Source organism: Dermacentor variabilis, unplaced genomic scaffold, assembly GCF_050947875.1.
Source record: "Dermacentor variabilis isolate Ectoservices unplaced genomic scaffold, ASM5094787v1 scaffold_12, whole genome shotgun sequence".
In the NCBI taxonomy this organism is placed as follows: domain Eukaryota; kingdom Metazoa; phylum Arthropoda; class Arachnida; order Ixodida; family Ixodidae; genus Dermacentor; species Dermacentor variabilis.
In genome coordinates, this window is record NW_027460280.1 from 31,404,494 (window position 1) to 31,417,189 (window position 12,696).

Below are 12,696 nucleotides of genomic sequence, written 5' to 3' on the forward strand. Positions count from 1 at the left end.
CACACACACACACACACACACACACACACACACACACACACGCGCGCGCGCGCGCGCGCGCACACACACACACACACACACACACACACACACACACACACACACACACACACACACGCACGCACACACACACACACACACACACACACACACACACGCGCGCGCGCGCGCACACACACACACACACACACACACACACACACGCACGCACACACACACACACACACACACACACACACACACACACACACACACACACACACACACACACACACACACACACACACACACACGCCTTCCTTCTCTTATGAATTAGCTGTTTGGCTGACCGGTAGACCTGCGCAAATACCAATTGTGCAGATTCCGCGCACTGTGGAAATCGACGTGTTATGTGAAGCTCTTTGCAGGTCGCTGGGTATGTAGTGTAGTTTGGAGTTCCTCAAAGCGTTAACAAGTGGACCAATGTGTTCGTGTAGGTGTCAAGTAGTTATGTGTGTGACGCGAGCGCACGTGTGTGTGACGACAGCGAGAAATGCGGGAGAACCCATTTGTTGCCAACGCGCCGTTTCCCGCATCTGTTCCCCCCCGCCAAGCCGCGCTGAATAGCGACAGCGAGCGGCTTCGGCGCGGCGCCGCTTGCTTTCTTTGAGCGCTTCCGCTGTGGGAACCTTGTTGGGACGCGGCATGTAGATACGAGGCAGGTGCGACATGGGTACGATATGCGAAAACTCAATGCACACTTACGACAGCTCGTGCTATCGCATACAGGACAAAAACGGGTGACTTGACGGCTGAACTGTAGCGCAGCCTAAAATTCGTGTCCTTTTATAGCCATTCAGACGACTGCATTGTTCGCCTTGGCCGAGACACTGTGATGACGCTGCCATGGTGGAGTTCGGCGCACTGTTCGCGTACTCGGACTTCATCTGCAGCAGGAAAGACCAGGTCTATATATACTTGATTAAGCGGCCGGGTAACGAGGAGAAGGGCCGTGAAAATCCACTACGAACGTCGGGAGAGAGGAGGAGGTGGTGCGTTGCGCTCAGGCGTTCGGAAATCCACGCTCGGGGGAAATCGGCGCTTGCTTTTGGATCGCTGCTCGAGCGGAGGCAACCTTCACCCAGTGTTCTGCTGCTGAGATGCCCGGATCTTCTCAGGAGCGCCACCTGAACCGAACGCAAGTAGTACGCGGGAATCAGAGGCGAACGTCAGATGACAGAGCGAGAATGACAACAATGCAACGACCACGACGGTATCAAGAACAAGACCCAAGTTATTAGTGAACTGGGTCCACTGAGTCGGCACATTTTCATGTCATGCATGCATGCGAGCTTGCCAGAATGCATGCCATATTGTCATGTATGCCATGCCATTCCTGGGAATCACGTCATGGCTTGACATTCATGACACGCCACCATATGCACGCAATGACATTCATGTCATTACGTGCATGTACGTGATATCTTTAAACATTAGGTATTGAAGTTCTCAATCATTTCTTGTAAGTTATCCTCAGCGTTGCCAATGTAGGCATTGTCATCTGCAGAAGTATTATTTCCCCGGCTCTTAATCCTTGTCAGACTGACATTTTGAATACTTGTTGATGACGCGCAAACACTATAACACCGGAGAGACAGTGTTTCCTTGCGTGACGTCCATCTTAAGCTATACAGTTGAGCGCCTCTACAACGAACGCATCTAGAACGAAATCACCTGTATAACGAAGCAATAATTCTGTCCCGGTCGTATTGTGAGCTGTGCGGGGCGTGACCTTTACAACGAAGTGATCAGTGTAACGACTGATTTCGGAGGCCCCAACCACTTCGTTATAAAGGTGTTTGACTGCATTTTCACACTTGCGACGAATTACCGTCCTGCAGTTGACATAACCTGATTATGGGAGACAGTCCCATCTATATAAGTGGCATACGTGATGCAAAGCGGAAGAACTGCAGTCATGAACGCTACTTCTTTAGCTTTCATGAGTTATGACAGGTAGGGCATTCTTCGAACTTTGCTCTTCGTTTTCTTGAAGTTTTCAGCAAGCGTTGCATATGAGGGAAATTCTTATCGCGTCGCAAAATCTAAGCTTCCTGAGAAAGGTTGCGCTTTTCCTCGCAATTATTCTTCGAAATTTCTGATCCGCCGTACAATAGCAAAGAAAGCGGTCAAACAAGGCTCTTCTGCCAGAAAAGCACAGAAAGCGACCACGTGGCATAAACATGCCTGGGGCCAGCGACGCTTTCGGAGGGGTGTGCAAAGCAGCAGACAGCCCTCCAGCCTGGCAAGTGGCGGCCAGCGCGAAAGCAAAAACAGGACCGCATAATGGAGCCCCTGCAAGCAAGGCCTGCAAGGCGGCTCAGAAAGGGCCAGCTCCGGTGGTACGTGGTCGGCGCGGCTGGGCGAGAACTGCAGTCAGTAACCCTTGCCCCGCGCACGGAGCACCGCCGCCGTATGGAGCGCCGCGAGCGCAAGGCGCGCGCGGTGAGCGAACGCGCCTGTCTACCACTCCTGCGCATGCGCGAGCGCGCTGAGGCACAGCGCCTCCTCGGGGACGGCATCGAAGCTGGCGAAGCGCCGGCGAGTTGCCGCTCAGTCTTGAATCTGCTCATCGGCTGCAGGATGAACTGATGCGCGGCCACCGAGATGGGCTTTTCGGATAACCGCCGGGTACTCTTGGGGACTGTTTGCGTGCTGCTGTGCGTAACGTCAGCCTCCGATTCAGCGGAAGTAGGTGAGTCCTAGAGGGATTCGCGCGCGGGTTGGTTGCTTGGTGACACTGTTTTGTTTACCGCGTCGCGCCGAGTGTCCCATTCCCTGACACGTTGTTGCCGGCATGTCAGAAGAACGCGTGGTTAGCTGCGGGGCTTCACGTGTGTCTTACGCCGCATTTTACATTTGAAGGACAGCTCCTTGGCTAACGGCCCTCGTGTTTTGCATCTGCCAGAGCCTGCATTCGTTGCAGTGCCGATGATCCCGTGCGAGCGCACTTCGGGTCGCCTCCCTCCTCGCTCTTCGGACATGCTCCCTGTGTAACAACGTGGCAGGTCCGGTTAGTACGGCAGCACTGCCAGCCATCGTGCACTGCTTATGTATCTTTAGAACTCGGCTGTGCTTGGCCGTCTCGTTTGCCTTCACCGAACACTCTTCGCCATCGTTTATAAAAAATACTTAGCGTATGCCATGTAGCGGGCGCTTCTTCATTTGGCGGAGCTGGATAGCTCGGCCAATCAAACAAGCGTGCGCTATCGCGTTGCGCAAGTATTGCGATTTAACTAAGCATTGAGTCGACAGATTCATGTAGGCGCAGCACTCTTGGGTTATTCGAATTATTCAAGACCTTCGTAGGCCGAAAGAATTTTCCCATGCTATCCGAGAGAACGTTGAGAAGTGATACATAAAAGCTATCGCGATTCCACTGGATCGCGGGTGGTAACTAAAACATGATCAGTAATTCACGCACTTTTCTGTTTGTGTGGTTTTGCGATGTGTTGTCGTACCTTTTGTCATCACAACATCCATCTTTGCCGAGACGAGGAATTCGTATGAGCAGCCTATTTCTGCGGTGCATTTTCCTTGTCGTTGCTTTCAAACGTGGCTGCAATATTTAAGCTATTCTGAATATTTTTTTTTGACTACTACAGCCACTCCGCCGTAGTCTGTTATTCGCTTGTAAATTGCTCTGGAAGGGAATATGCCGATCTGGTCGCAGCACTCGTTTTCTCCTTGTCGTTCACGCGGTAGAACCTACGATCAACAGGTCGTCCCTCTCTCGTTCAGGCCCCAAGATCAAGATCCACATTCCTGGGGCGCTTTTCGCCTCTCGCGCAGTTCTTCACTCGGAGTAAACTAGCTATTCGAAATGAAACTAGTTGCACGTGACTAAAATCCATGCAACATGATCTGTATGTCGTAGGCATTTTAACGATCTTTTTTTTTTCCCCTTATATAGTCGAACTCGTTTTCGCGACGACGCAAATGTGTCATCGCTCTGTACTTCCGAGGGCATCGCGTGGCGGAGGTGAAGCGACTCGCATTTTTTCGTCTCGTTTCCAGGATCGGAGAGTTGCCAACACGCTGTTTCATCATCTCGCCTCCGTTGTCTTACGGAAAGTCGCTCCGTCGCGCCTTGTGCATTTTGTGACCGCTCGCCTGGTTGGTCTCCCCCTCCCCCCCCCTTTTTTTTTTCTTTTGCTTTTTTTCTGCTATTTCCTTCGGCTCTCTGGCGTTCCTTCCGCGCTTCGACGGGTCTGGGATCCAGCGCGTGGGGTGAATAAGTAACTAGCGGCGTTGAATCAGCGCGAACGCGGCTCTACGGGATGCTCGCTGGCGCGGGGACTTGCTCGGCTTGCCGCGCTCTTCCTCGGCCGCACCGAGTGGAACTGGCGGAACTGTGATGCATGAGTGACCGCCATCTTTTTGTGTTTTGCCTGTGCGCGGGCGCCCCCCTCCCCACAGGGTGGCTGAGGAGAAGGTGGGTGGGAGGTGTCGCTAGGTGAAGGTGGGTGGGGGGCTGTTTGTCTGGCTCCACCTGAGGCAAGCCCGTAGCGTATGGGGAATGCCGCCGCCGTTCAGCACTTGCCGAACACGATGGTTTCCGCGTCTGCTCGTGGACACGGCTGCTCGCGGAGGCCGTTGGAAATACGGCACGTTAGCCGTTCTGGCTCGAGTTTCAAGACGTGCCGCTTTTGCAGCGCTTCACCGGCATGTTCCACGGGGCTACCCACATCTCTCTTGTCCAAGTGACTTTCACGATTCGCAGGTATTTGCCAGAAGAGAGCTTGACTAAAGCTACTCGTCGACCTGCACGCATCTGCGCGCTGTTCTTCTCTTTGGACATGTCGCTTGTCAGGGCCTTTCTTGGGATACATGAAAACGTCTACTTAACGGTTCATGCAGCTTTGCGATATTTGCGCTGCGATTTGGTCTTTTGTTTGTTTAAACTATCAATAAACCCACGTATCTGCGTTCAATTTTCCAATGGTACCCTTGCCAGCTCGCTGCTTTATGACACGTGAACTGGGTCCCGCGGTGATTGCTGGTATTACGTGTGCCTGAATTGAGTGTCTAGAACTGCATTGTTTTATTCGACGTTGAGCTTATATTTCCTTCGCTGTCGTGGTATTTTGCTCGAGTTTTGACGCCTTGTATTGTACTTACTGGTATGACTTACCAGTGCAATTCGCCTTCATTTACAGAGAGGCATCCCGAATTCTTTTGGAGGCTGCATTACCGGTACCATTTCGATGAAACGGAAGTTTTGCAAAGCGCTATAGACACGGTTGGACCGTTTGGCCGTTAATAGAGCGGTTGCGCTGACTTGTGTTCAGACCACCCACGAGCTGCCAATTTTTAGCCCTACGTTATTTTCCTTTGTCATAGCTATCCAGCCCCCCCCCCCCCCCCAAAAAAAAAAATAGAGACATTTCAAAGTATGCATCACGGTCGCTTCTCTTCACGAAGAATGCCGCAAATCGTGACTTGCGCGGCAGCGAACCAAACAACTATACTGAAGCGAATGTTTCAGTGGAAATGGAATATCGCCGCATTTCTTAAATGACACAGCACGAAACGTCTCGTGTTGCATGGCTTAATGAGGCCCAGTGCTCGTTATGCGTCAACGTCAGGACATCGTCGTGCGCGATAGCACAATTCGCTTGCTTCGTGCACGCGTCTATTTTTCGTAGCACGAAAGCATTTTGCACCGCATCTGAGCGTCGGCGTTCGCCTACTTTCGCGCACCGTTGCGCAGCGCCCGTCGTGCGTCCGTGGGCGGCGGAGGCGCGCGCGCTCCCTCGGGGGCCGCCGGTGTGCGTCGCGTAGTACGCGCGGCTGTCCTTGAAGCGGCCGCGCGTCCCCGAGGCCTTGTCATCGTGCCGTCGCCGAGTGGCACGCGCGCCACCGCCGCTGCTCTGCAACGTAGACGCTCCGTCCGAAAGCCCGCTGTGACCGAATCGCGCGCCCCTGTTGCGCGTCTGGCACGGTCGCAGCCTGAGGTTGGTCGAGGCCGAAAGTAAGAAAACGAACTCGGGCGTGCCCCGGGACAAAGACAAATCGCGAAAGTGTTCTTAAAGGTGCGTAATCGAACAGTGATCGAGTTGAAGGCTATGAAAGATGGATTATCGACAACACATTTCATAAGTCACTGTTGCAGTGTCTCTGTGAAACAGGCCTGCGTGCTTATATTTTGCTCCACTATGACGTTATGCCGCGTGGCAACCCAGTGAAAGAAGAAAAGTCCGATGTTAAACACAATGCGATAACCGCTTTATCACGTAGCTTTAGAAACTCTAATACGCTTAGCCTCGCGATAATGTGGGAGCTTTGTAATCGTTGTCCTTGGTCCTCTTGTTCTTAGTTGTCTTCGTATCTATTATGCGTGACATACGTTGGTCCTTTCGATTTGATTGGACATGTGTTCAAAGTGTTAATGTATACTTACGTGTCACGCTGACACGAGTTCACATGTGAACTTTCTAGATTTTACGTGGGTTAACGCCTTCTATTTTGCCCTGGAAAAGGTAAATCCATCAGTCGGCAGCTTGTTGCTTCTAACCTCTCCACGTACGCCCATATAGGTGTAGCTTCTATGTGACAATTAGGTACGCGTCAAAAGCCCATAAGGGGTCGCCATGAAACTGAAGTGGCCCTTTGCTGCGGCGTCCACGTACCGTCTCTTTGGGATGTAAAGCACCAATAATTTTCGGACCTCCGTAGAATTGATAGTTCCAAGTGGCCAATGACGCTGTGCAGTTCTGTCGTACTGTACGTGGTATGCGGACCACATTTCTTTTTCAGCCAGTCCCATTTCGTGCGAGTTGCTCCACCACGCTATGGAAGCATTTTGCGACACATCAGCCTCTGCGGCATTCCTATAGTGCTATCTAATGTTTTTCGGCATAAAACAGCTGGCTGCGCTAGAAGACGTATAGTAGTCTGCGTAGTTTTACAGCGAGAGCCGTATACGGCGTTAACTGTTGCATTCGCCACAACGCTTCATAAAGAAAATGTATTACTCTACAAATGAATCACTAAGCACGCAAGTGCCTTAGCTCCAGTAACAGCCCTATGGTAATACTTTCTACATGGCCAAGGACATGCGCGTCCCATACGCCGTATCTGCTTACCCGCCGTGGTTGACCAGTGGGTCGTGCTGCTGTGCTCGAGACCGTGGGTCCGATTCTGGCCGCCGCATTCCGATGGGGGCAAAATGCGAGTACCTAGATTTAGGGGCACGCCGAAGGGGGTCATTATTAATCTGGAGCCTATACAGCGTGCCTAGGTGGTGGTTTTGGTACACGTAACACCAGAATTCGTTTTAATTAACTATAACTTTACTGTAGTACGTCCCAGACCTACACAGTCGGTTTTTGTCCAAATATTATTTCGCGTCCACTGTGACCTGAGGCAGTAAACATGCGCAGTGGTGGGCGGACAATATACTCGTAGCTATCCCTCTGAAGGTCAGCGGTTTATGTAGTCCACTTTTCAGCAGCCTATCCCATTAATTTCGCTGTCGGCTCTCTCCATTAGCAAAAGTAGGCTACGAAGCATTCTCCCGATATATAAGAATCATTTGTTAGCTCGGCAAATGTTTCGCATTTCTCACACTTTCTGCGGAAACATTTTGCACAAACTAGTGCGTCAACTTCAGCAGCGAAGCTGATTGTGCTCGAGAGAATACGTCAAGTGGGCTGGCGTATTCTTTAGAAACACTTTAGAAACATGATTTTACCTGAAGGTATTGCAGCCCATGTGCATCTCGCGATTATACTTCGGGTGATCGCGTTGTAGAAATGGCCGAGGCAGCGCTCTTGTGGATAGTGTTTCACGAAGACTCCCGTAAAACGAGTCAGGCGGTCCCATGCCGCCATCTTCCCATCAGGTGGGTCTCCTTCCATGTGTCCCGAGCTCCCGTGGCTACCAAACTGTAGGCACTTGGCCGCAGCACTCGTCTTCCTCGACAGCCGCAGCGGATGCTCGACTATTTCACCAAATCTGTGGTGGGGACCCTCGCTACCCTCGCAAATTTCTATAGGGCCCCCTTTCGAGATGACCCATATGAACAAACGAGTGCCAAGTAGTGGTGTATCTCTACCCATTAGAAGAAAAAAGAAAACCCGGTGGGCTTTTCGGCGGCACCGTCATTCGAACCCAATACCTCGCGCATACGAGGCGGACGCTGTACATATCGCTCGAATGCAATCTGAAGAGTGCGTCGCACCTAGGCACTGCCCGCCCGTCTGCCTTTCCAGTTCTCGGAGCAGCCTGCCTTATCAGTGGCGAGGAACGCGGCAGCTCGATGCCGGAGGCGCCCAGACACCGCAGCGCGCTTGCCGGAGATCGCAGAAGGCGAATTGACGCATTTCTGCGACTGACTAGGCACAGAAAAATTTCTCTAGAGCTCAATAGACGTTTTTCCTCCTCCTCAGTGCCCTTAAGGATGTGCTTGCTAACGCTCTCACTGCTTCGCCATTTGTTCGAATGTGTTTCTCCCCCCGAGGGAAACATCTGTTAGGAGAAGCGAGTAGTCGCCCTTTAGCGAGTGCACTAATAGTGTTTCGAAAACGCCCTTTAACAGTAACATTCGCGAGTGCGCACGCGTCACTTGGTTTGGTCTTCCTTGGATTTATCTGAAATCATCTCTTGATTCGCAGCTCCGAAATAGCCGCAGCAGGACAGGTAAACCCTGCACGCTATGAATGTTCGGAGCCGGTCGATGCGAGGTGATCTTTGCACGTGCCTTCAGTTGTGCGCTGCGGCGCTCCTTTTCACGCCTAAGGGGACAAATCTGCTTTCCAACATCTGCCGTCGCCAGAAAGCGGTGCAGTGCGGCGTTAATCACCTGCACGATTATACCGACTCAGTGCGGCGCTCGCTGCGCCCGATTAGGATGCCTTCTGGCGCTGACGTTGGCGGGACCGAAGGAGCGTATACCTCTGCCGCCTCTGAATCGGGTTAATGGATGCGCCCGCCGCCCTGCTCGGAGGACCATTTTGCCTTTTCCGGCGCCTGGGCTGCCGTCGCTGCACGTGTCGCCTGGGCGGCCGTGGGCCTGTAGGCTCGGCGAGCGTCTGCAGTGCTTGCTCACTGTGGCCTCGCAGCGCATTTGTCCTCTCGGCCTGTCTGGCGTACAGACGCGTTGGTCCATGCGAGGGTATACGTTCTCGCGGACGCCGTCGGCCCTTCCTTCCTTTGCGAGACTCGGTGCGAAGTCTCCCTAGCGATCGAGTCTTCTCCGTCAGACACCGCTGTAAAGCTTTTCCAAGCGCGAGTCCGTGGTGCTGTCGGAGACTTCACTCTCCTTGCTCTGCAAGAACTGCATACTGAAATGGCTACGGCGATATAAAAGAGTGCAGCCATGACTAATCACCTTTTGTGACTCAACTAACTGCATTACCGACCGTTAACGTTTCATTATAAACAACCTGTTGTATTTATGAAACATCTTTTTGCCCACGAGCCATTTACACCCATGTTTTTTTCCTGTGAAACATTTTTTTTTCTGAAACTGTAATTCGAGTCAGGAACAGGGGCGCTTTTCTGTAAGTGTCCATGGACATATAAATGGGCATGTCCATTTCGTCTGCTGCTGAAGCGCTGATTGGCTGAAGGCGCCCGTCTCCTGCTTACGCATACCCCCAGCCCAGGCAATCAGAACTTAAGCAGCAGATGAAATGGACATGTCCACTAAGTGGTACACTTACAGAACACCTCTGCAGGTTCAGCCTAGGTGGCAGAATTCCTTATTCCAGGAACCCTCCGACTTGGGCTGCCTCCTTGCGTCCCGGGCGGCGAGACTGCGTTGGCCGTCCAGGTCGTCAGAGGAGAGTTCGGCCGCCCACGATTCAATGGTGGTTTAATCTTAAATGTTATCATATTGATACTTTCAACCGCGAACGTTTGCAAAACTCTGCGAGACCATCAGCTTAGTCACGGTGCTCCTTGGCCAACGATGCCCAAAAGCCATTACAACCTGCCGATCGCCGACAGGTTTTCCGAGACGAAAGCCGCGCATGGTGCTGCGTCTCCGCGCTGTCGGGGATTGCTTAGGCAGCCAGGTTTGCGTGGCTTCCGTGTTTCGGTGGACAGCCGCACGAGGGTGTCGGTCTCCACCGAGCCCTCGTCCTCCAGGCTCAGTGATGACTTGCTTTCGATGGACATCATAATTCAAGCACACCTGGCGCGTTGAAGCTTGCTTGCAGTGAATTCCGAGGCCACGTTCGTTCTCTGCTGTGGCTTCCGCGTAAACGGGCTGTCGTAAGGGATCGCCCAAGTGTGCGAACAAGCTGACACGCATCAGTTCGCGTTCTCCCGCCGCTGCGGAACTCGTGCTTCAGGAGCCGACGGTGACCATTCTTATGCAGTCCTGACGAGTGCACGACTGAGTGTTTTAATTTAGTTGCTGCGCGGAGGCGAAACGATGTTTGTGGTGTTTGAGACCTTGTACCGCCATGCTAATTTCTACGAGCAGCGTACGATGCATGCAACGATATTGTGGCAGCCGCAAAACGTTTAAACTTTAGCCTTCTGGCGATTCCGAAACGCTCGATGCTGTACGAACAGACGTCTTTCTGCAACGCGAGAACGTTTAAACTTTCGAGAAGAAACCGGATGACGCGCACAAAGCCGGTGTAGAAACGATTAGCATCTGTGTGTCCGCCTCTATACCTCTTCTTTTCTTTTCTATTGGAATTCGGTACTGCACTCAAATAATGGCACCGTCACTAAGCGTGCTGAAATCACGAGTACTCAATTTCACAATGGTATATTTCACACGCTGGCGCGTCTACGCGGGTGAACGCACTTATCTGTCGGCTCTAAAAGCGTTTCATCATGTATGCAATTCCAGTGCGTTGTGCTCGGAGCGCCTCTGCAGCGCACAGTGCGGTCCGCCGGTGACTGAGCGGCTCCTTTCACGTTTTTTTTTTTTTTTCTGTCGTGTAGTAGATCAGCTTCTCAGGAGCGCTGCTCTCGTACGAAATATTTACAAGACGAACTAAAACGGTCTTCATAAAGGCGGAGTGATGGTTTTCACCATTTTTATCTTCAACTTGATGTCGACAATTGAAGCAGCATTTTAGTGCTCTATTCTGTGCGTTTGTACCGCTGCCGCTGTTTTTTTTTTGTAACTGGTCTTTCGATTTAAACTTCGATGTTTGGCCTCCCTCCCACCCCCCTCTATTTTTCGGCAATCGTTCCGTCTCTCCGAAAAGTAGGTCTTCTGCCCCTTTAAGGGGCAGCAGCAAGCATGTGTATTGCCTTGTATTTCTGTCAATATAGCAAGAATGCTTTTTTGCGATATCACTTGAAGAAAAAAGATAGTTTAGCGTGGCTTCATTGTTATTCAGGCGCGCTATGAAAGTGCCGTACCACCCCTTCCTGTTGTTCGTTTTTCGAGACCGGAAGACGTTTCTTCGTATTCGTTGGAGATTACAACCACTATTGCATGAGATCAGTGTTAGGGGCGATATATGTGGAGGGCTTTTCTTTCTTTCTCTTTCTTCTTCATTTTTTATCCCCTTCGTCATCGATAGGACAGCAACTTGATTCAGCCTGCCCATCGATGCGGCTGCTAGCGCATAGTCGAGAACACATAGTACAGTATTCGTTTTTACTGCTGAACGGCGTTTCAAGGGTGAACGAATTTGTGTCTGCAGAGCGCCCTGGACGCTCTTCCTGTTATCCTGCAGCACAACTGGGATTCGAACAATCGCAGTATTGCCTTTAGGTTGTAATAACAGTCCATAGCATGTATGCGCACGTTCATTGTCTGTAGCTCGCGTGTGATTTTTTTTTTTTTAATCTGTGGGCCTTTCAGCGGACTCCTGACACAGCAGCCCTCTCTTCGCGTATATTCGTACACTTATTTATTTGTTGCTATCGCTTTACGCCACGAAAGTCGAACCTAGTTTTCCGGAATGAGTCGTCGTTGTGTTCGTTATGACAACTCGGGGCTGTGTTCGCTGCGCGCAGTATCTCAACAACTGAGGCGTACTTCCGCAATTTGGTGCATGGCCACAGGTTATATAGCCCGCCAGCGCGAAAGACCGAATAATTTGCTATCTAGCTCGGCAGTGCGAGCAGAATACGTCTGCATTTGTTAAAGGCTGCCTAACCGTGTAATCAGCCTTTCTTTTTAACTTCATATCTCTCTATCTCCCCCCTCTCTCTCTTCTTCTTTTCTTTTTTTTTGGGGGGGGGGTGTATTCCTTGTAATCTAAGAGTCTGAAACACGAAATATTCAAAATGCGCGGGTGGCTTAATGCTTATTTTCCCAAGCTCGGGCATATGGCGCATAAGGCTAGGCTTTTGATTTTCGTCTTCATTCAGAAAATAACTGGAGTAGCAGGAAGCAAGCGCTTGCATCCTCTCCCCCTGATTATAATCCTACAGTGCGAACGTTCACAGGACACGATTGGTCTACATTATAACCGACGGTAGACCTAAAACATGAGGCGCTTTCACGTCAACGTCACTTTGGGGCCGTGCGGCCCGAAACCCGGCCCGATCATCAGCCAGTCCCAGGTGTCAAGTCTGAATGAAACGTGTTCCTCAGATTCTTAAAGCGAAGCTTTCTTTGGCGTGGCTGTGGCTGCTGCAGGGACGGTCGGTATTTGCGGTATTTGGGCAGTGTATATATATATATATATATATATATATATATATATATATATATATATATATATATATATA

At 51.3% G+C, this 12,696-nt stretch overlaps 1 protein-coding gene across 5 annotated transcripts in view; it reads left to right on the plus strand.

Moving 5' to 3' along the window:
* Nucleotides 1-2,585: 2,585 nt before the first annotated feature.
* Nucleotides 2,586-12,696, plus strand: part of mgl (low-density lipoprotein receptor-related protein megalin) — a 258,781-nt gene continuing 248,670 nt past the window's right edge. For all 5 annotated transcript variants that reach the window (XM_075677360.1, XM_075677363.1, XM_075677361.1 and 2 more), the window contains exon 1: nucleotides 2,586-2,734. In XM_075677360.1, the coding sequence (XP_075533475.1) occupies nucleotides 2,647-2,734 (88 nt within the window). In that variant the 5' untranslated portion in view covers nucleotides 2,586-2,646. The remainder of the gene's footprint in view (nucleotides 2,735-12,696) is intronic.